This window comes from Ovis aries, chromosome 8 (genome assembly GCF_016772045.2).
Source record: "Ovis aries strain OAR_USU_Benz2616 breed Rambouillet chromosome 8, ARS-UI_Ramb_v3.0, whole genome shotgun sequence".
Lineage (NCBI taxonomy): Eukaryota > Metazoa > Chordata > Mammalia > Artiodactyla > Bovidae > Ovis > Ovis aries.
In genome coordinates, this window is record NC_056061.1 from 49,862,379 (window position 1) to 49,886,658 (window position 24,280).

General features: G+C 39.5%; 1 protein-coding gene across 7 annotated transcripts in view; it reads right to left on the reverse strand.

Moving 5' to 3' along the window:
* CFAP206 (cilia and flagella associated protein 206) overlaps positions 1-18,705 on the reverse strand; it is a 43,598-nt gene extending 24,893 nt beyond the window's left edge. For 4 of the 7 annotated variants that reach the window (XM_042253425.2, XM_027972443.3, XM_027972444.3 and 1 more), the window contains exons 1-7: positions 18,432-18,705; positions 16,250-16,358; positions 15,510-15,593; positions 12,658-12,748; positions 10,868-11,056; positions 9,913-10,071; positions 8,196-8,404 (exon numbers count right to left, since the gene is read on the reverse strand). In XM_042253425.2, coding sequence (XP_042109359.1) covers positions 8,196-8,404; positions 9,913-10,071; positions 10,868-11,056; positions 12,658-12,748; positions 15,510-15,593; positions 16,250-16,357 — 840 coding nt within the window. In that variant the 5' untranslated portion in view covers position 16,358; positions 18,432-18,705. Of the gene's footprint in view, positions 1-8,195; positions 8,405-9,912; positions 10,072-10,867; positions 11,057-12,657; positions 12,749-15,509; positions 15,594-15,687; positions 15,773-16,249; positions 16,361-18,344 lie in introns of those variants that run through there. The other 3 variants (XM_042253421.2, XM_042253422.2, XM_042253423.2) reach the window with 3 other exon arrangements.
* Positions 18,706-24,280: the final 5,575 nt, after the last annotated feature.

Below are 24,280 nucleotides of genomic sequence, written 5' to 3' on the forward strand. Positions count from 1 at the left end.
TGGTTTCAAACTACTGCAAAGTCACAAAGTCACAGTAATCGAAACAACATGGTGTTGGCATGAAAACAGACACATAGACCCATAAAACAGAACAGAGAGTGCAGAAATAACCCACACATATACAGTCAATTAATTTACCACAAAGCACCAAGAATATTCAATGGAGAGAGGATAGTCTCTTCAATAAATGGTGCTGGGGAAACTGTTCAGCCACCTGCGAAGAATGAAACTGCACCACTATTTTATACCACACACAAAAAGCAATTCAAAGTGAATTAAGGACTTGAATGTCAGACCTGAAAACATAAAACTCCTAGAAGAAAACATAAGCAGTAAAGTCTTGACCTCAGTCTTGGTGACTTTTTTTTTTTCTGACACCAGAAACAAAGGCAACAAAAGCAAAAATCAACATGTAGAACCGTATCAAACTAAAAAGCTGCACAGTAAAAGGAAACCATCAATAAAATGAAAAGGCAACCAATGGGATGGGAGAAAATATTCACAAATCATGTATCTGATCAAAAACATATAAAGAACCCATACAACTCTAGCAAAAACAATAAAATTTTAAAATGGCCAAAGAATCTGAATAGACATTTTTCCGAAGAAGACATATAGACGGACAACAAATACATGAAAAATTGCTCAGCATCACTAATCACCAGGAAAATGCAAATCAAAACCAGAATGATGTATCACTTCACATCTGACAGAATGGCTACTATCAAAATGACAAGAAAGAACAAGCATTGGCAAAGATATGGGGGTGGGGGGAAGGGAACACTTGTGCACTGCTGGTGGGAATGTAACTCAGTGCAGCCAGTATGGAAAATCTGTAGAGATGTTCCTCAAAAAATTAAAATAGACCCACCATATGACCCAACAATTCCATTTCTGGGTATTTACCTGAAGAAAATGAATACACTAACTCAAAAAGATACATGTGCCCCCATATTCATTGCAGCATCATTTACAAGGAAATCCTGCCATTTGCAGCAACATGAATGAAACTTGCGGGAATTTTACTAAGGGAAGTATGTCTGACAAAGACAAATATCATATGATCTCACTTCTATGAGGAATTTTTTAAAAATTGAAGGATAGTTGATTCACAATTTTGTGTTAATTTTTGATATACCGAAAGTGATCCAGTTGCACATATACAACTTTTTCAGGTCCTTTTTCCATGATAGATTATTACTATGTATTGGATATTGTTCCCTGTGCTCTATAATAAGACCTTGTTGTTACATGTGGAATCTTTTTTTAAAAAACTGAGCTCATAGATACAGAGAACAGATTGGTAATTACCATTGGTGGGGGGATGAGGTGGGCAAAATGGGTGAAGGGGATCAAAAGGTACACATTTCCACTTATAAGATATATGTCATGGGGATGTAACACACAGCATGCTGACTATGACTGTAGTGCATAATACTGTATTATACAATTGAAAGTTGTTAAGAGAGGAGATCTTAAAAGTTCTCATCACAAGGAAAAAAAACTGTAACTATATGTGCTGAAAAGTTTAACTAGATTTATTGTGGTCACCATTTTGCAGTATACACATATATGGAATCATTTATGTTATATATCTGAAACAATTATAATCTTATATATCAATAGTATCTCAATAAAAAAGCTATTTTCACTATCCTTTCACTATCCTTGATACTGCAGTAAGAAGTATTAATTTTATTGAATTTTGATCTTTATGTGCATATTTTTTTAACAATCAGATCAAATAGAAAATATACATAAAACACTTCTGTGAAAGTGAAAGTTACTCAACCATGTCCAACTCATTGTGACCCCATGGACTGTATAGTCCATGGAATTCTCTAGGCCAGAATACTGGAGTGGGTAGCCTTTCCCCTCTCCAGGGAATCTTCCCAACCCAGGGATCAAACCCAGGTCTCCCGCATTGAAGGTAGATTCTTTACCAGCTGAGCCACAAGGGAAGCCCAAGAATATTGGAGTAAGTAGCCTATCCCTTCTCTAGCGGGTAGCCTATCCCTTCTCGACCCAAGAATTGAACCAGGGTCTCCTGTGTTGCAGGCAGATTCTTAACCAGTCGAGCTATCCTGCATATTAAAACACACAGTTCTCTTACATGACTGGGTTGCAAGCTGAACTAGCCTTTTTCTCCCTTCTCTAGCAGAAAAGCACTTTTATATGAAAAGGACAACTGGCAGACAACCTATGATTTTTGAGCCTTATCTATTGGCAGATAGTTTCCTGAGAGTCAATGAAATGAGTCCGTCATTTTGGGAAAAGGATAGTTTTTGTTACCCATGATGAAATTCACATTTTTAAAAACTTATATCTGCCACCACAAATTTGACAGCATCCTAACACAAAGCTATTTCTAATGAGATTGTTGGGGGCAAAAACAAACAAACAAACAAGAATAAAGTCACAAACCTTCTTTCATAGTGCAGTCCAAAAAATGCTTGGGGAAAGCATGTATACCTAGCATTATTCTTCCTCTCCCCCACTTTTTAAATTATAAGTTTCTCATACTTTCTTCTATGACCATTTTTCAACAAATCTAAAACAAGCACAAATTCCACCTAACAGACATTTTACTTGCATTTTCAGAAAAATCAAGAATCCCTGTGCAATCTATTCTGTGAATGGCCCTGCAAACACAGCTTGGGCAGAAGAAGCATACAAAAGTCTTGACTTATATATTTTAAGAAATGTTGTGTGTCATGCAGCTTTTACTGGTACAATAACAATAAGTGGCTTTCTCTCTTTGGTAACTGCCGTGCTCATCAAAAGCCCACAGAGGGTGGAATTCTGTTCTCTCAGCTGAGACAGTCAGCAAGACTGCAATCACCCCTTCCTTTCTCTTCCAGAATATTTGAATTTGTTCACTATTTCAGATAAAGTCCTGATCAAAAGACAATAACTCACCATCTTACCCAGGATATAACTGGATTTTCCAAATGTCTATATAAACTGAATGTAGCATTGGCAAAAGAAAATTTTTTGAATCAAAATCAATATTTCAAAAAATCTTATTAATATTTGTTCAAATAATGTGACTTTTAAAAAGAGTATTCATAGATTTCATGGATAGGAAAAAGTTTCAGCTAAATAAAAACTGAGGTATTTTATGAAAGTGAAAGTGAAGTCACTCAGTCGTGTCCGACTCTTCGCTACCCCATGGACTGTAGCCTACCATGCTCTTCCATCCATGGGATTCTCCAGGAAAGAATACTGGAGTGGGCTGCCATTTCCTTCCCCAGAGGATCTTCCCAACCCAGGGATCGAACCCGGGTCTCCTGCATTGCAGGCAGACACTTTAACCTCTGAGCCACCAATACTCATTAAATTGTATCCATTCTGTAACAATCAACCTTAAACTGTAACTAAGGCAGATTGATGATGGAAGGCTGGAGTATCAAAAACTACCATATCCTAGTCAGCCATAAAAAGAAATTTTGCCATCTACAGTGGCATGGATGGACCTGGAATGTATCATGCTTAGTGAAATAAGTCAGATAGAGAAAGAAAAGTATGTTACTGCTTATATGTGGAATTCACAAAATAAAACAGACTGCTGCTGCTGCTGCTGCTAAGTTGCTTCAGCCGTGTCCAACTCTGTGTGACCCCATAGATGGCAGCCCACCAGGCTCCCCATCCCTGGGATTCTCCAGGCAAGAACACTGGAGTGGGTTGCCATTTCCTTCTCCAATGCATGAAAGTGAAAAGTGAAAGTGAAGTCACTCAGTCGTGTCCGACTCTTAGCAACCCCATGGACTGCAGCCCACTAGGCTCCTCCATCCATGGGATTTTCCAGGCAAGAGTGCTGGAGTGGGGTGCCATTGCCTTCTCCAATAAAACAGACTAGTGAATATTTTTTTAAAAAGACTCACAGATATACAGAACAATCTAGTAGCTACTAGTGGAGAAGAGGGAAGGGCAAAATAGGGATAGGGGATTAAGAGATAAAAACTACAATGTAGAAAATAAATAAGCTACAGGGATACATTTTTATAGCACAAGGAACATAGCCAATATTCTGTAATAACTAAAAATAGAGTATTATCTTTAAAAATTTTGAATGACTATGTTGTACACCTGAAACTAACATTGTAATTCAAGTATGTTTCAATAAAAGTAAAAACAATAACAACAAAAAGGAACAGTGATTATGCAGCAAGAAAGTCAGAAACTTAAAGAACACTCATTCTGACTCTGACTAAAGGGAGTACGAAAGAGTCGTGAAGAGTGCTAAGATCAGAATGTGAACTTTCTCAATAACATGAGCAACAAAGGGTTTGGAAATGAGATATTCCAAGAAAGGTAAGAGCCCTTTAGCTTGTGCCCCTATTGAAATGAAGTTAGAACTGCTCTGCTAATGCCCTGACAATGATGATGGTAAACACTGTGTTTGTTGTCATCATCTTCATCTGTCTGACAACACTGCTCTACCTTATTTACCTAGTGGGGACTATCAGCAACCCCTTTTTACAGATGTGAGGACTAAGGCACAGAGAAGTCAAGCAACTTCATCAAGGACACAGATTTAGTAAGTAGCAATGGCAGGATTAGAACCTAGGAAGTCTGGCTGCAAGACCCACACTTAGCACTTCAACCCTCTGAGTGAGAACTCCAATGAGAATTCAAGACTGTCAGGGAATTTAAGACTTTCCTGGTGGTACAGTGGCTAAGACTCCTTGTTTCCAAAGCAGGGGGCACAGGTTCAATCCTTGATCGAGGAGATAAGATCGCATTGAAAGGCACAGCACCAAAAAGATTTTAAGACTCTCAGTTGTCTGAATATGATTCATGAGCAAAAGCTGTGAGAAGATACTATAGAACGAACACATCCTCCACAATATCCTTAGAGTATATGTGACAGTTTCCCAAAGTTCTTTCTTATAATATCCCTTTTGAGCATAAAGGACAAAAGTAAATTTGAGATTCTGCTCCTATGGACCCCTACACACTCAAACTGACTGTGAAATCCTCTTAGTATCTGACTGGTTACATGAGGCTGCTAGCTGCAAGTCCACATCAGGGGAACACCTACCCTAAAGAATGGTTTGGTTTCAGAGAGTTGATTTAGAGTCCTCCCTTCTGAAGGCAAACAGATAGTAGGCCAGCTGTGAGGAACCCTCCTAGTTTGCTGCCATGCATTCATGTCTTTGGATGTTATCCTTCTCTCCTCTGTAGCAGAGGTAAGGAGAGAAGACAGACCTAGGGCATCCAAAAGTAGTATGAAGGGATTTCCCTGGTGGTCCAGTGGTTGGGAATCCATCTTGCAAAGTGGGGGACGTGGGTTCAATCCCTGGTCAGGAACTAGGATGCCACGTGCTGTGGAGCAACTCAACTGATACACCACAAAGAGAGACCCCGTGTGCCACAACTACTGAAGCCCGTGTGCTCTGGAGCCTGCACGCTGCAACTACTGTGCCTGCAAGCCACAAGTAGAGAGTCCATGCATCGCAATGAAAGATTTCACATGGCACAATGAGGATCGGGAGTGCCGCAACAAAGACCTGAAACAGCCATACCAAAACAAGCAAACAAAGTACTATTTAGCAATCAAAATACAAGTGAAAACAAAAAGGGGGGCAGAACACAGCCTGTTGTATCCAAGACATTAGTATTTGCTTGCACAAAAGACAGTTCCACCAATCCTGTGGTCTTATGAGAGGCTGTGTGAAGGTAAACAGTGACCAGGGGGATGGATGTATTTTTTTAGTGGGGGAATATAGAGGTATATTAAATCAAAACGTTGTACAATTTAAATATCCTACAACTTTGTCAATTATACCTCAGTATGCTGCTGCTACTGCTGCTAAGTCGCTTCAGTCATGTCTGACTCTGTGCAACCCCATAGACGGCAGCCCACCCAGCTCCTCTGTCCCTGGGATTCTCAAGGCAAGAACACTGGAGTGGGTTGCCATTTCCTTCTCCAGTATAGCTAGGGGGAAAAAGCCAGAAGACAAAACAGTAACTGGTAGAAACTTAGTTTGCTGCCGTGACACAGTTAAGAAACTGTGTTTCCTGGAATCTTAGGATGGCTTGGGAATGCTCCTTGAAGAAAAGGGCCTCTGATCCTTTGGTCTAGATACTTGCTTTATATTTTTAGGAGTAAGTAAATTTCTTCTGAGTAAGTTTCTGTCAGAAAGGGCTCTGATGCTTTTTTAAAAAAAAGTTGAAAACCACCACTTTACCATACCATATTTTCCAACTCTTTGCAGGGAGAGTGTTTGGTTTGTGCCGGGGTCCAGCCCCTGTGGATCCAGGGAATTGAAAGGGGAGACGGCGTCGGTGAGGAGAGATTTATTTATTTAGAGATATAAAGAGAGATTAGGAAAGAATAATGTAGTGAAAAAAATAGAGGAGAAAAGAGGATGATATTCCTTGGTTTACACGGAAAGCTAATAAAGTCTCAAGACAAGAGACTTGCTCTGTTCACGTAGGCCACAGGCACCTGCTTGAATAGCGGAGAGTGCCCCACCTTGGGCTCCCTCTCGCGTGGGTCTTAGAAGCTGGGGCAGAAAAGTGAACACAGAGAGCCTCTGTGTTCCAAGGGATCAACCTGAGAAAGAGAGGGAGGGAGAGGGAGAAAGAGAGAGAGAGACTTGACATGGGGGAGGCCAAGCTTGTGTAAAAATCCCATAACTTTATTTTCAAAAGGTGCTTATATACCCTAAGTTGTACATAATGGAAGATGCAGAGTCATGCAGGGGCAGCAGTCCTAACCCTTATCGATACCAGGCTTTCTTTCTGCATATCTTTCTGTATACAAAAGGTCTCAGGTGATTTATATTATCTTCTGGCCAAGAGGCCTGTTAACATTTTATGTTAATCTCTTCCTTGATGAATGTTAATCTCATTTTCCCTGAAGTGTTTTTCTTTAATCTGCATCACCCTCAAAGTACTAAATGAAGTTACATCCTTATAGATCAAAGGTGCAGTGGGTTACAAGAAAGAAAGTACTTAACTCAAAGATCTATGTTGCTACTTGTTTTTTCTATATACCAACTATACTAATTAATGCACTCCCGGGTACACAACAAATAAAGGATATGAAAACTTGGCAGCAAGTATTGGCTCAACAATGAAACCCTCAATCAGTTCTATTCTAATGATTTTTAACTCCTCAAAAGGCTCTACATTCCTAGAATTTTTAAGCTTCCTGTGCCTCTTGAAGTTGGGAGGCTGTAAACAATCATATGCGCAGTTGTAAAAGTTAGAAAGCTATCAGAAGGGTTTGAATTGAAACACTCCAATTACTCCCAGGAGACTTATTAACTAGAGCTCTAAGTTAATTTTCTTTAGAGAAAGGTGGTCGGGGATAGCCCCCCATTAATGTCAGAGGTGTTGGTGAGAGGCATAAAATAATAAAACAGACAGATTCTGGTTTCGGGGTAGATGCTCAGGCAGAGGACCCCTTGAGACCTGATCCGCCTTGCCCTGTCAGGCTCTTCCACATGACCTTGTCATAGGTGGGATCTCCCGTGCTGGCTCCTGGCAGGTTCATTTATTAGATCTAGAGAAGCAGGAAAAAAAATCTTCTCCACCAAATTTTACAATTAGAACAAGTAATTATATAAAAGTTATTTGAATGCCAACAACCTGCCAAACTATATGTTAGACACTTGCTCTGAATGAAAGCAAACAATGCAACATGTCTTATACACAGACATATACCTGCATTACCATAGCAACCATGCAACAATCATATTACCACGGACCAAAGAGAATCAACCATCAAAAACCCTCTCAACACACCTCCATTAAAATCAGCATCCAACTCTCCCATTTCTATTTTAGTCCTTGATCCTACAGATGCAATATATGCTGAACACTTATTAAGGTTGCTTTCTTTATCAATGACCTGGTCACCCTATAATATATAAGGAGATTGTGATAAACAACAAACAAGGCCCTACTATATAGCATGAGGAACTATATTCAATATCCTATGATAAACCATTATGGAAAAGAATGTTTAAAAAGTTGGAACCTGGATCACAGTAAGTGAAAAAGTTGGAACCTGGATCATAGACAGTGCTAAAAAAACCCTATTTAATCAGTGGCTTTTTAAAAATTAAGCTAAACATTTAATTCAAAGCAAGTGTATATATGTACATATACACACATATATACATATACATATATGAGGCTGCATTCTGTGGAAATGGCCAGCTCTTAAGACAATAACTCACCAAAATGACCTGAAGGAAGATCTCGCATTGCCGCACATTATATAGGGCTTCTCTTAACATATAGGGCTGAAGTTCTTGACTCATAAGGGGATTCTTTGCTGCCTTCTCCAGGATGGCTGTGTAGCGGTATGCCTGGTCCTGAACCGCCTCAAGCTGGGAATCAACATGCTGAGTGGTGGCTGGGATTGCTTCTTGTAGAATAGCTGGCACTGGTTTGAAAGGTATAATAAAACAAACATGAGGCAAGCTAAAAGAATTCAGGAAAAAAAAGCCTAGAAAGTAGTCATATTTCAACAGTAGGTTGAGTCAGTTTTTTTTTTTTTTTAACCAAATTAATAATAAAGAGGCAGGTGTTTCATCACTTCTATATCAGGAGGAAAAGAACAAAAAAGAAAAACCTATCAAAAAACAAATAAAGCAAAACACCACACTGCCAGAATAAGAACCAAAAGTTAAAGCAGATCACCTTTTGTCAATAAAATATAGAAGAGTCTAAAGAACAGACAGGTTTTGGTGTTTTGTGCTATTAATTACGTGCTTCTAGAAAAGCCACTATATCTCTTCTGTGAATCTTCTTTACTGTTTGTAAAAAAGGAAATAAAAGAGTACCACTTAAGAAGCTCACTGGGATACAGAACAACAATAGAATCATCTAGCAAAGTAGGGAAATGTATGAGGAATGGGAATTGGACTTTTTAGAACACTTTTTAAATTGCAAAAACAATTACCCTATTGTACTAGATCAGTGATCTGGTAATAGACACTAACACCTTCTCAGTGGGCCTACATGTGCACCACATACACAAGGAATTTACTCCTACTGGTTGGTCTTTGAGCAAATGTTTGAACAAATGCTTTCAAACTTAGATAATGAATGCATTAAGTATGTAACAGCACAGTAGAGGCTCTGGATTTATAGACTTGCAAATATTCTCCTCTTATTCTATTTCATTCCATTAACCACATCAGCAACAGTTTTCTTTTCAGGGTGATTTTCTTTTTTTGAATCACTGAATTTTATTCCATTTTGGTTACTTGGCTTGGAGGGCTTCCCAGGTGGTACCAACAGTAAAAAATCCACCTGCCAATGCAGGAGATGCAAGAGGCACAAGTTTGATCTCTGGTTTGGGAAGATCCCCTAGAGTAGGAAATAGCAATCACTCCGGTTTTCTTGCCTGGAAAATCCCATGGACAGAAGAGCCTGGTGGGCTATAGTCCACGGGATCGCAAAGAGTCAGACATAACTGAGCATATATGCATGCAAAGAACATAGAGGTCCACTGAATTGGGGAGGCTGGACTCCAGGAGGCCCTCTCAATCCTTTTACTGATTCACATCCCATACCAGCTTCATGTGCGGGGCATGCTCAGCCGTGTCCGACTCTTTGCAACCTAATGGACTGTAGCCCACCAAGCTCCTCTGTCCATGGAATTTCCAGGTAAGAATACTGGAGTGGGTTGCCATTTCCTACTCTGGGGGACCTTCCCAATGCAGGGATCAAAGCCCCTAAGCTTCATGATACATAAAAATGTATGGTCTTGCCCCAGTAAAATGAAAGATTACTGTACATTATGAACAGTAGCAGTACCTAAGGTATAGTCAAAACTACAAATGTTAAATCTAAGAATGCCAGTGGTGTACTGTGTTTTATTTTCCTCTGTTCCCATTAAAATTTAAACCTGTGTAACCTATAGAATTAACCTAATGATATACCTACAGTCATCAATGCCTTCTCCTCCCTTTCCACAGTCTCGGTTAAATAAACGAATTCCAGTCACAATCATGGTGAGTTCTTTCAGCTGGCGTTCTTTGTCCTTCTTAGAAAGGGTTAGAAATGTCCCAAGTTCAGTTTGAGGAAATACACTCTGTAGGGCAGCTAAACAAACCACAAAAAGGACAACAAAATGATAGAATAAAGATACCAAAACTTAAACGATGAGTCTCTTTCAGCAGAAAGCTAAGGGGCTTGTCTTTATAGAGTTACTTAGATGATTCTTTAACAGTCTGATACCTGATTCCAGAATACTTGGCAAAATTTAGCATACATCAAAGCTGAGCTGCTAAAAATAATGCCACTGCCTCACATCTTTTTCTACAATTATGCATCCATCAGTAATTTTTTGGCAATGGGCCTTAAAATAAGCTTTCTAAGTAGGATTCTGAGTAGAAAAAAAAAATGATGCTTTAAAAGCATTATGGAAGAAAGCCATGGGAAGATTAGAGATATGGCCTATTCCTTATCTTATATATGAAACTGGGCAAGTATTTCCTAAGGATAAAATAGTGTTGTTTACCTTCATCCATCCTAGATGACAGACTCAACTCCTTTCACCAGTATGAAATTTACTCTCCCAACATTTCCCACTCCTCAGCCAGCCTGGTACTCTTAATCATACTGCCAGTGCTTCTCTGGTGAGGAATACTAGGTCCCTAGGTACATACAGCTCTAAGAAGATGAACATATTCACTTTCCAGAAGTGCTACTTGAGTTTTAGTGATGCTACATTGTGTAAGAGGGATGTGGGTAAATTTTAACCTCTTATTTGTGCTATTTTTTTTTTCAGACCAAAGGAGAAAACTTCAATGTTCAACACATGTAATTCACCATATTTTATAAGATACGATGTTCATGTATGTTCACACACGCACTGGAAATGGTGTACATTTTTTACCTGTTGCCTCTCTGACAATCTTGATGTCTGTTGGGGACCCCAGCCCAGAACGCAGTAACACGTAGCTGACGATCTTGCGGTAGAGGCTTTCCAGCTCCTCTCGGACACATGCTCGACTGTCTGTAATCTCTCTGCTAACAGAACTTAATCTAGACTCTATGACCCGGTGATGTTCTTCAAGAAATTCCTCTAAAAATGGCAATAGACAATGTTCCATACATTGATACTTAGAATTCTTCTCCAATAAGAAAATAGGACCAGAGGGGGAAATGGCATGGTATGGCAATTCTACTGCATGAAAACAAGTATTTTCTTAGGATATAGTCATCAAAACAAAAAAATAAATAGTGGCCAGCAAGTAACTTCAAGACAAAAATCTGGTGGCAAAGATGTACTACAGTGATTTAAATGGCATACTTTGTCAAAACACGTAAGATTTTTAAACAGACAATCCAAACCATAATAGATAGGGCTAAAACCTTCTAAACAGGAAGTATACAAGACATTTTATAATATACATTATAAACATTATATACGTATATTATGTATGTATACACATTATAAACATATACAGTATAAATTATATGTACTATCTATATGCTATTGGTAAGCACATATAGTATACTGTATGTAAGCAAATATGAATACCCATCAAGATAGTATAAATTTTCCTCTTCAACTATGTGTGTTTCCATTTTAGTTCTAGATAAATTTCCTTTGAATGGCATTACTGTAATACAATGTAGCATCAAGAACTGTATCCCTCACCCTTCTTCCTGTGATACAATGAGGTTTAAGCTTAATTGTGGCAGGAGCCGCACTTCACCAGCACTATAATTTTTGCAACTAAGTCAATTAGACACCCTTTAACAAGGGCAATAATTAAAATATCAACCATACACAATTCACAGCTATAACTTTACCACCAAACTTTGAAATTAAGAAAAACCTAAATTACATCAATTCATGACTATTGTTTTATAATGTCATTGTGATGGTTTAGCCACTAAGTTGTGTCCAACTTGTGACCCCATGTACTGTAGCCTGCCAGGCTCCTCTGTCCATGCGGATTCTCCAGGCAAGAATACTGGAGTGGGTTGGCAGCTCCTTCTCCAGGGGATCTTCCCAACCCAGATCTTCTGCATTGCAGGCAGATTCTTTATCAACTGAGCTACGAGGGAAGCCCTAAAGTGTCATTATTATTAATCAAAAAAGCAAGATACATGATTTTACACATATAGCATAACTAAAAGTTTAATACATAGAGGGAAAAAAGACAATTAAAATAACCAAATGGTTAATAATTATATCATTACAGTCAGCAGAGGCAATCTTTATTTTCCTTTTTATCTTATTTCCAAGTTATCTTGGATGTATGTAATAAATGATTTACATACAAAATATGTTCTGAGCTTATATTTCCCATCATTAACTTCATTTTTAGGTAAGTTATTTAATTTAGGAAAGCATTATGAGATAATAATATAAACCAGGAACCAAAAAATCAGCCAATTAAAATTTTTAACTTCAGTGGGCTGGCTGCTTTACTATATTATGTATTAGTCATATAACAGTTAAAGCACAATAGACTCAGAAACTTTTGACACTCATTAAGGCCAATGGTCTCATTTAGCATCTCCAATATTATTACATTCTTCAAAGTTGGAAAAAATTTCAAAAGACAGATAAAAAAGTTAAATTGTTCTTCATCAACCAAATGAAGCCCTATAACCTGAAATACAATATGAATCTTCTTTTAAAGGGTATCAATATAGGTAGATAGACATTACCTCGACTTGTATAATTCATATCAAAATAGACTTGCATCTTAATGGTGTCCAGGGAAGGATTTTTGCTGTCCAATAGCCGATTCACACAAAGCTAAAAGAGAATATCCCATAAATGCTTCTAGTTATATTTTCTGAAGCAATTAGAAGTATTTTCCAATGTTATTTTTAAAATCAAAGAGAAACATCAAAGCAATAGCTTCTGATATTCATCTACCAATAAGCCCTTTTATTTTTTTCTCAGAACTTCATGCTTTATAGATCATTTAACCAATAACATTTATTAAGTAATAAGCAATTGCCCCTGAGTTAGCCAATATTACCATACCCAGGTGGCTAATATTCTAGTTGGAGGCAAGGACCTCGACAAGGTTAGTCTCTGAATGTGGGTGGACATTGCATGAAGCTTATGCTCATGTCTGGAGCTCTTCTTGAGTTCCTCATTACCATTTATTTGAACCTTCATGCTCCTTTTTTTTTAGCTGATGCTGGAGGTCATGTCCATTTTATAAGAAGCTGCTGCGGCTACCATCCTCTGCTCACGGACAATCTCTGACCCTGCCTTCTGTTTCAAAATTTCTTCCTCTGGTCCATTTTCTCCTGTCTGCCCTCCACTGCCCCCTCCCCCCACCGACACACACGTAGATAGCTTATCCTCCTTCTCTGTTTTGCGCTTTTATGATAGACAGTTAACCTGAATTTTTCTTTTCTCCTCTCTTCTCCATCCCCCAACCCCACTCTTCCCTATCTCATGTTAGACTTTATGTCTGTACCTGGCAGGCACATCAACAGCTTCCCTCAGCCCACCTCCCAGGGCACCAACACTGCTTTCCTGGGAGAAGGGAGAGGAGAAAGCAGGAGTGAAGATGGGACACCTGGACTGTTCCAGGTGGAGAGGTGCTGGTCCAAGCACAGACTTTACAAATGCAAAACTTAGCTCATCCACATGGTTCTTAATTGAGAAAAAATGAAACACACTTTTTATCACTTGAATTATGATATAAATTGACAGTTAATGTCCCTGTCACATTAAAAGTACACTGAGCATAGGGAACTATATTCAATATCCTGGGATAAACCATAATGGAAAAGAATATAAAAAAGAATTTATAACCGATTCACTTTGCTGTGCAGTGGAAATTAACACAATATTGTAAATCAACTACACTTCAATAAGAAAAATAAGATTCAAAAAATATATCAAACTCCTGCCAACTTAGTTGAGTTGGTGGGGGGAAAATTGCTTCTTGAGCCATGAAAAGGAGAAAAACACTTTCTGCCCCTCCTTGGTTCTTCTCCACGGCTTTCCAACAAAATTTCTGACTGACCATTAGTCATTTCCCCTATTGCTAAGAACAGGCTTTATAGCACATTCTCAGTTTCAGCACAAAAAGACCCAGCTCTCAGCTGCCATAGAGAATCACGGCATTTCTTCTGCATGGTTATCCTAACAAAATATTCCCTAGTTTCAAGCTTCCAAAGCTCTTCTTGACCCTCTAACATCTGCGGACAGACCTGTGTTTCACTATGCAAATTACTGGCTGAGAGAGAAGATTGAGATGATGAAAATTTTCTCTGCCATTTGTTTGAGCTCAGAAAATATCCACATACGAGTTTAGGAAAGCTTGTTTCAAGTCTTGTGTGTGAAGGAGGGAATTCAAATCATTAAGCCCAGGGGAAAAAATAATGTTGAAATTTTAGGAAATCCATTCACAAATATTTAGAAAATAAATGTTTAAGCATCTAAATCCAGTGAGTCAAACTTAAAACATATGGAAAAATTAATAGTATCTAAAATTCCTGCCTTCTTTAGTTCTTACAACTGCTTTTCAGGCACATTTACTTGATTTCTTTTTTTCTTTATTTTATAGTAGATCCTTTATGGTTAGCTTTTCATCTGTTTTAAATACAGCAGTGTATAGATGCCAATCTCAAATTTCCAAACTATCCTATGAATCATTTTGCTCTTGGGTTCAATTTTCCTTTTAGAAAACACAAATTATGTTGAATCAAAAATTATATGAATATGAATTTGTATATAACTTAACTGTATATAAGTCAGTTAATTTTCTCAATGTCTCATTAGATGAATAAGATGTCTCTAAAATACTGTGGCAGACACTGCTAACTGCCAGCATCCATGCCCCTCCTTCCTTACTAACAAAGCCTCAATCTGGATTAAGGCAGAGATTTTCTTTCAGCTAAAAAAGGAAAGAGGAAAACAATCAATATCCTAGGCTCACTTGAAATATTATTCCATTCAATAAATGCAAGGGCTTCCCAGGAGGCACAGTGATAAAGAATCCACCTGCCAATGCAGGAGACACAGGAGATACGGTTCAGTCCCTGGGTTGGGAAGGTCCCCTAGAGAAGGAAATGACAGCCCACTCCAGTATTCTTGCCTGGAAAATTCCACAGACAGAGGAGCCTGGTAGGCCACAGTGCATGGGCTGGCAAAGAGTCAGACACGACTGAGCATGCAGGCAGGCCACAAATGGAAAGAGATGGGAGGGATTCTGGGAAAGCCCATTATTTCCAAAAAACAAAGTGACAGATCCAATTGCACACACATGTTGACCTTTGTCCTCTCACCTTATACCTGCCCAAAGGTAGAAGAGCTTTCTTGTGACCCTGGGGTGAAAATACATGCATGATAGTGACCTAGGAAGCCAGGAAAAACAACCTATGAACCTCTAGACTTCATTCTACGAGAAAAAATTTAATCTCTCATTTGTTTGCATCACTGTTTGGTGGGGTTTTGTTTCATGGAGCTGAAGGCACTATTGAGCAAGACAAATCAAATATTTAGAATTGTGAGTAAATCATTCAAAATTTGAGAAATGTTAGATAATCACCTTCACCAGTTTCTGCACATCACTTTTTGTGAGTGTCCTATCCGTGTTAAAGCCATTACTCGGGTCCAGAACAACAGCTTTCACCTGAGAGTAGGAAAAAGTCCATTACATTTATTTCATATTACTACAACATTAGTTTAATATTTTTCCATTTTTTAAATAACTCTGTCTTGATTACCCAGGGGTGGATCATTCAGCTGAGTTTCTTACCACCCAGTTCCTCAGCATCTTCATCAGAAACTGGAGAAAGGGAGCAATTTTACCTTGGGAAACGAATTTGAATATTTTTACCATATTTTTATTGTGTATTATTATACCAAAAGCAAGAACAGAGAGATATCAAGGAAATGAGTAATTTTTACAGCAGTGAACAACACATGTTAAAAAGAAAAAAACTTACAACACAGGAAAAACATTATTGATGTTTCTAAGATTCTTTGAGATCTTCTAGATCAGTCTCTTAAATCTAGAACTAACATGCTTTATAGACTTAAAAAACAAACAAACAGTATTTTTGCCTGGAAAAATCCCATGGACAGAGGAGCTTCGCAGGCTACAGTCCATGCAGTTGCAAAGAGCTGGACACGACTGAGCACACACAGACACAATTTGTCTACCAATCGCCATAGGTTTTCAATGCAACAAGTTAAGAGAACATCACAGAATTCTAAGAGCAAGATAGGCACTGCTGAAAAAAAATTTTTAATAAAGCAGTAATTCACAAAAATATTTATTCTTACCATAAAAGCAACCAGAGTTTCAGGAACAATCTCTCCATGGGCTGCACATTCTTGTCCTATTTCTCTAATGATATTCTTTATAACACTTTCAGCCTGAGTGGGAGGCATTCTAAATAAAAAGATTTTTTAAATTGTATTTATATATTAGTTTTTCCTTTTGAGATTTCACCACTAATATATTTGTAAAGAGTCATATTATTTATTAACTTAATAATATTTACTAGTATATAAGGCCCCTCTTGTTTTTCATTAGTTGGTTTCATATTTATAAAAATGAAGGACTAATGATAACAGTGAGAGTAATTGGGACTTAATGACTGAAACATTTCCTCTTTATTTAAATGATGGTGGTCATCAAAAGTACCCCTATAACATGATATTTTTTAATTTAAAAAAATGTTAAACAGTATTAGAGATGGAGGATGGGTGTAGGAGTAGAATTAGTGAGAAATTCCACTATGTAGGTGGCAAAGTCAGCTTGAAACAGAACATGCTTATTTCATCACATTCACTAAATGACCTTTCATAATTATCAGAGACTCTTGGAACACAATTCTTGCTCGAATCATCAAAATTCTATTTCTTGCACATCCAAGTGAAGGTTTATACTCTTGATTAAAAGCATAAAAGCAAAAAAAAAAGCAAAACATATAACGAGTCATGGATCATGGGGGAAAAAAAAGAACTCCTGGTGAAAAGGTGGTAGGTTTTAATAGTGATCAGGTTTTCCGATCTAAGCACAGGGGAAATTAGCATGCAGAGAATAACAAAGGCAATCCCAGGTAGGTAAAGATCACTTTCAGCATATTAGGGTTCAGGTAAGGTTAACAACACCTGGCATCTAGTCCAGGAGAACCAGAGAGCCTGGTTTCCATCGTGCCCCGTTTTCTAGCTGAAACCTTGGCCATTTCTCTAACTTCTCTTTGAAGTGATTTTCTCATCTGAAAAGTATAAACCCGACTACTACTCTGTCTCTGGAGCTGTCCTGAGGACTGAGTTCTATATCAATTCAGTTCAGTTCAGTCACTCAGTTGTGTCCGATTCTTTGCGGCCCCATGGACTGCAGCACGCCAGGCCTCCCTGTCCATCACTAACTCCTGGAGTTTACTCAAACTCATGCCCATTGAGTCGGTGATGCCATCCAACCATCTCATCCTCTGTCCTCCCCTTTTCCTCCCGCGTTTAATCTTTCCCAGCATCAGGGTCTTTTCATCAGGTGGCCAAAGTATTGGAGTTTCAGCTTCAACATCAGTCCTTCCAATGGATATTCAGGGTTGATTTCCCTTAGGATTGACTGGTTTGATTTCCTTTCAGTCCAAGGAACTCTCAAGAACCTTCGCCAACACCACATTTCAAAAGCATCAATTCATCGGCGCTTAGCTTTCTTTATAGTCCAACTCTCACATCCATACATGACTACTGGAAAAACCATAGCTTTGACTAGACAGACCTTTGCTGGCAAAGTAATGTCTCTGCTTTTCAATATGCTGTCTAGATTGGTCATTGCTTTTCTCCCAAGGAGCAAGCATCTTTTAATTTCATGGCTACAGTCACCATCTGCAGTGATTTTGGAGCCCAAGAATATAAAGCCTGTCACTGTTTCCATTGTTTCCCCATCTATCTGCCATGAAGTGAGGGGACCAGATGCCAAGATCTTAGTTTTCTGAATGTTGAGTTTTAAACTAACTTTTTCACTCTCCTCTCTCACTTTCATCAAGAGGCTCTTTAGTTCCTCTTCACTTTCCGCCATTAGGGTGGTGTCATTTGTGTATCTGTGGTTATTGATATTTCTCCCAGCAATCCTGATTCCAGCTTGTGCTTTATCCAGACGGGCATTTCGCAAGATGTACTCCGCATATACGTTAAATAAGCAGGGTGACAATATACAGCCTTGACGTACTCCTTTCCCAGTCTATATACTTAGTGGTTAACATAGCGTTGGCAGAAAGTAAGAGCATCAAACCAGCAGCTGGTAACTAACAAACGCCTGCTCAATGAATATAAGCCGCGCGTGTGCGCGTGCGCCGTCGGGCACCCGGTACAGGTCTCTCCGGGTTCTCCTCAGTCCCCGCCCCCCGACCCTCCCCACACCCACCGCTTCAGCCTAAACCTCCCGAGTTCTGGCCGGCGGGGCAGCGAGCAGTGCCGAACAGCGGTGAGCAGCACGCGTTAGCGATCTGACCTGGGGACCTGTGAGCCTCCGACCGGAAGCGACAGCTCTTTACGCTCAGCGGCGGGGCCTGAAGAGTCCTTACTGTCAGTTTCGCCTGAACCAGTTTAGACGACATGCTCCCGCGGCCCAGGCTCCGTCCGCTGACCCATGCTCGCCTCCTCGCGAGGTACACTCCGGATCAAGGGCGTGGAGCCCAGGCTGGGCTGACCTTGGCTGTAGTGAAGAGCCTGAGCCGGGTCTACCCAATTCTTCCCTGGGGCTTTCACGGCAGCCCAGAACTCTCGGCGTAACCATGGAGACCAAACTCTAGGGCCCGAAAGGGGCGGGACCTGGGCGTGGGTAGAGCCAAGGTGGGGAGGCGTGGCTGGGTCCAAAAGAGCCTTTACTGGAAGGGATGGGCGAGGATAACTTAAAAAAAAAAAAAAAAAAAAGACGAGATATAGAGAGACCCAAAGCCCAGAGAGAAGACAGGTTCACTACACCTCAGTGAGCTAAAGGATGTAAAAAACTAGATTTCTTAAACAACCGTATTAACTTAGCAGCGTGGAAACTTATGCAGTGTTAAAAAAAAAAGAAAAAAGGAGATATGGGCAAATTCTCTGCAAGTATCAGTAGACTCATGATTAAGAATCTCTAATGCATCTGAATAGTATTTATATGGATGTTCACTTTATAACTATTCAATGGTGCATATGTTACATTAACCTTTTCTGTATATATCTCATAATAAAAAAAGAAAAGGCACAATAATGGAGAATTCTCCACTTTGGGTTATGCTTTTGGGCTATATAGATCATTAAAATAGAGCTGCATCCTGGTTTCCAGAAATCCTCAAAGTTAAAATAAAAATTCAGATCTCGTGCTTTTCACCTATCTCACTCATGTTCTCTATTATTATCCATGCACTATGCAACAGTTGGCTTTTTTTTTTTTTAAACACAAACCATCATGTTAGTCTATGTAATATGTATGGTTTACCAGTTTTGAAATGGAGGAAGCCATAGTCTAAGAATTAGCTGACAATTTACTTTTCCAGTTTAACCTTCCTTCTCCACAGAAATGCTTGATGATGGAGTGGGTAGCTGAATTTTCAGAGTAATGATGAAAAAGAAACCATTGCCCAAGGAAGACAATGCAAGTCATTCTTACTGAAGGTTCCCTTAGAAAAAGCATTAACTATTTTTAGTCTGCTTTCCCACATCCTTTCAGTCAAGATTCACAAGATCATTTCTTAATCATCTTCCTTAGAGAGATTCCTCTTTAGAGTTAGTTACATGGGCACAGATATGAAGAGCCAGAAAAAAAGCAAAATTTGAGTTTCCTGACACAAAAACAGCAAGCTTCTTAAGTTCATTAGTGTGCATGCATGCTAAGTTGCTTCAGCTGTGTCTGACTCTGTATGACCCTATGGACTGTAGCCTGTTAGGCTCCTCTGTCAATGGGATTCTCCAGGCAAGAATACTGGAGTGGATTGCTATACCCTTCTCCAGGTGATCCTCCCAACCCAGGGATCAAACCCATGTCTCTTACATCTCCTGCAATGGCAGGAAGGTTCTTTACCACTAGCACCACCTGGGAAGCCCAAGTTCATTAGACTTACCCCTAAAAATTGGCCTTTCTTTGTGGTTATCAATTACCTTTAAAGGTGAGATGAAGGATGAGCAAAAGCATTACTTATTGGTTTCCCATCTTTTTCTCCATCACATGCCTCAGCCCTCGGGGAAACAGCAAAGCTTAGGGTCAGATTTTCACAACCTAGGTGGGGGTGGGGCTAGGGGGTGACTTGAAACACTGCAGCTCCCCAAGCATGGGGTCCTGTTCTTTCAAGTGTTACAAGAGAAATGAAATTACAAGAACACAAAATGAGAAAAATTAAGTCAGCAAATTCTGTTACAATCAAAACCAAACCTCTAAAAAAGAGTGGAGGCTAGTGGTTCTTTCTTAAGTGTATTTTCCCCTCAAACGAGGTAAATTTTATATACATAGTCCTAATGAATAAAACGGGATCTAAAGCATAAAACCCTTTACATTATAGCCTCTGTGACAGTGATTCTCAACACTAGAGAGTGAGAAATAGCATATCAGAAATTCCTTGGGAGTCCCCCCATGATGAATTCTGAGATCTATTTACCTACTTTGTATATGCAGATAATGTTACTAGATAGCTTTTTAAAAGGTGAGTTTCTTCCTGTCTTTCACCCATTCACTCCCTCACTCATCTCCTCAATCCTTAAATTAACAACCCAGTCTTCGTTATTGTCTCTTGAATCAATTCAAGTCTCTCCATTCCCACTTCTGAACTAATTAAAGCAACTACTTTTTCTTTGTTTTTTTTGGCCTGGACTACAACAGCAGCCAACTAAATGAGCTCCCCTCTCCAGCCAGAGACCCCTCCAAATTCTTGCCTATCCCAAAATGATACTTAAACAATGAAAATCTGATCAAGTCATTTCCCTGCCTAAAAGCATATGAAGGCTTCTCAGTGGCTTTGGGGCAAAGTGCAAACTTCTTGGCGTGGCATATAAGACACCCACGACCTGCTCTCAGCTCACCCACCCAACATCAGCTCTCACAACTACTTCCCCCGGCTCCAGACCACACTCTTTCTACTCACTGGCTGTGCTGCATTACTCACTGGCCTCCAGATCTCTGCAGAGGTCACTTCCTCTATCTGAATGTCCTTCTTCCCTCTTCATCTGGTTAATTCCTCCAAGTTGTCAGAAGCCAGGTCTCCTATGAAACTTTCTTTGACCTGTCAATTGGGGTTAGGGTCCTAAACCTTCACCTTCATCTGATTCCAAAATATTTCCACCTACCCCAAGAGGAATGTCCACAGTCACTAAGCAGTCACTCCCCATGCCTGTCCCCCAGTACATACACCCAACAGGGTTCTCAGTACTCTCAGGGAGTCTGTTTTCTTTTCTGTCCCCCAACTAGACCACAAACTCCTTGAAGGCAGGGAACATGTTCTGCAGAATCCCCAGCACCTAAGAACAGCCTGGGACATAAGAGTCGTGCAAGACAGTCTGGGTTAGGGAGGTGAGTTTAGCAGTGGGAGAGTGAAAAAAAAAAAGAGAGAGAGTGAGAGAGAAATTTTAGATTCTTTACTATCTTTACTGAAAAGTTAGGGTGATTTTGGAGGGAATTATAATTGTGGAGGGAAAAAAGGAGGCATTTAAATGACAGGTTTTCAGAAGATCTTCCTCTGACTCCACTTTTGACTCTCGTGCTTTAGAATCTCCTACCCACCTCTAAGCACCCTTTTCTGTGTCCCCAGGAAGAAAGGTTGCTCTCAGGTTTGCTCCTTTTGACCATGCCTCAAACTAGAGTCTACGGTTTCCAGTGGTGCCTGGGCTTTAGAAGGGTGGGACCTCTAGGCTTACAGGTTTCTTGGAATAGCAGGTGCTGGAGGTGGGGATGGTGCCTGGTGATTGGGATCCAGACTGATTTCATCTTTGTGCTTCTCTTCCTCTGTGAAGGACAATATGGCTTATTGGCTCCCAAGGACAAACTTTAATTTGGTAAAGTCTTAACTCTTATTTAAAAAAAATTTTTTTTCAGGATCACAGACATAGAAAATAAACTTATGGTTACCAAAGGGGAAAGGAATAAATTAGGAGTTTGGGATTAATAGATACATGCTACTATATATTAAATAGGGAAGCAACAGGGACCTACTGTATAGCACAGGCAACTATATCCAATATCTTGTAATAACCTACAATGGAAAAGAACCTGAAAAGGAACAATCTGTACAACTCCCTTTCCTGTATACCTGAAACTAACACAACTATAAGTCAACTATACTTTAATCTTTAAAGATGAAATGATTTTTTTGTCAGTTATCAAATAATTCACCTTACTCTGTAGTCCGTGAGTCTTCATTTTTTGAGGAGGAATTTTTTTGACCAGTTTGCTGAAATTATAATAGAGCTGCACTCCACTTTCAGGAACTATTTTGTTGTGGCTAGATAATGGTCAAAGATTCCATCAGTTTATTTTAATATAGTTGTTCCTCCAATGGTGAGCTCTGGACTGCCAGTCCCTCCTGGCTCACTACAAGAAGGAAGACAGTAACAATTCAGCCGAATGCCTGACGCATTCCAAGCTCATTATCTCTAACATGATCCAACTCATTATCTCTAATATGAATCTTCTCTCAAAACCCATCCCACTCGACATTCTTTATTGGGATGAATTGTCAGTAATTAGTAGCAGACACAATGACTGAAGAAAGACTGAAGCAGCCCAAACCTGCTTCAGATAATTCTCCTCTCTCTCCATCACCCCTCACATGCAGACTTGTCACCAAGCCAGGCTCTTCTTCCTTCTGAGCGTGTCTAAAGTCCATTCCCTTCCCTAATTACTTCCCTAGTTACTGTGTTCTGAGCGCTTTTAAATGTTTCATCTGCTTCTTGTCTGCAGCCCCTCCTAAATGCAAAGCTGATCAAATAATTTCCTATGTGCAACTCTTTGAAGACTTCCCACTACCTACAAGAAAACAGTCAGTCCTACTAGAATGAGATATAAATTCTTCCCTGATCTGACCTCTTGTCTCTCTACCTGCACTGTCTATATGGTAGCCATCAACCACAAGAATCTATTTCAATTAGTCAAAATTACATGAAATTTAAAACTTAATTCCTCAGTTGCATGAACCACATTCAGTTAGTGGCTACCATATTTGACAGTGAAGATAATAGAATTTTTCCATCATTGCAGAAAGTTCTACTGGGCACTTATGCCTGCTGTTGTTGTTTAGTCACTAAGTCATATCTGACTCTTTTGCGACCCCATGGACTATAGCCTGCCAAGCTTTTCTGTCCATGGGATTTCCCAGGCAAGAAAACTAGAACAAGTTGTCATTTTCTCTCCAGGGGATCTTCCCAACCCAGGGATTGAACCCTCAACTCCTCCCTTGGCAGGCATGTTCTTTACCACTGAGCCATAAGGGAAGCCCGTGCCTGCTGTACCTGAACTCAAACTTCCAAATGATTCACACCCTTGAGCATTCTGTGCTTTGGCTAAAGCAACTTCCTTTAATCAGATTACTTGCCCTACCCAACTGAGCTCTTCAAGACAAAGCTCAAATGTCACCCTATTTGGTGGAGTCATTCCCAACCAAATCTCCCACCCTCATATGGTTGGCTGATTCCCCCTTTGGGCCTCCACTGCACTCTATGCTGACCGCTACCCTGGCCCTCCTAACCTCCTTGTCACCTACTGGTGTTCATGTCTGATTCCCTTTACTATGGTGTGAGCTTGCTCGGTGGGGGAATGGGCCCGATCATACTTATCTTTGTATTCCTAGCTCCTAGACCAAAGCCTGACATATAATACACACTCAATTTTTTGTGAATGAATACATATTACAAATAAATATTCAAAAGGTCAAGAGTCTTCATAAATGGCTAACATTCCAATTTAAATCCTTCACTGACAGGTAAAAATCTGGAAGAAGAAATATGTTGTCAGTCAGGTCATCAAAATACTGTATATCCTCTCTTAAATCACAGTCTTATGCTAGAGATGCATTTCATTTAAAATTAATCCTTGAGCAGGTAATTGAAGTATTTTGACAGGTATAGCAAGGTGAGACTAATTGTACAAGGAAGCAATTCTGGTTTCAACAATTATTAGATACACACCTGTAATATTAAAAGCATGAAAATTTGGCTAGTGTTTTAATATTTATTAAGTGCCTAGTATAAAAATAGTTTGTTGGGACAAAAAAAAAAATTCCCAACACAACCCAATCAGAAAATGGACAGAAGACCTAAACAGACATTTCTCCAACCCATTTCTCATGGGTATGAAAGACATATCCACACACCGAGGGTGGAGGGGGGCAGCAAGTC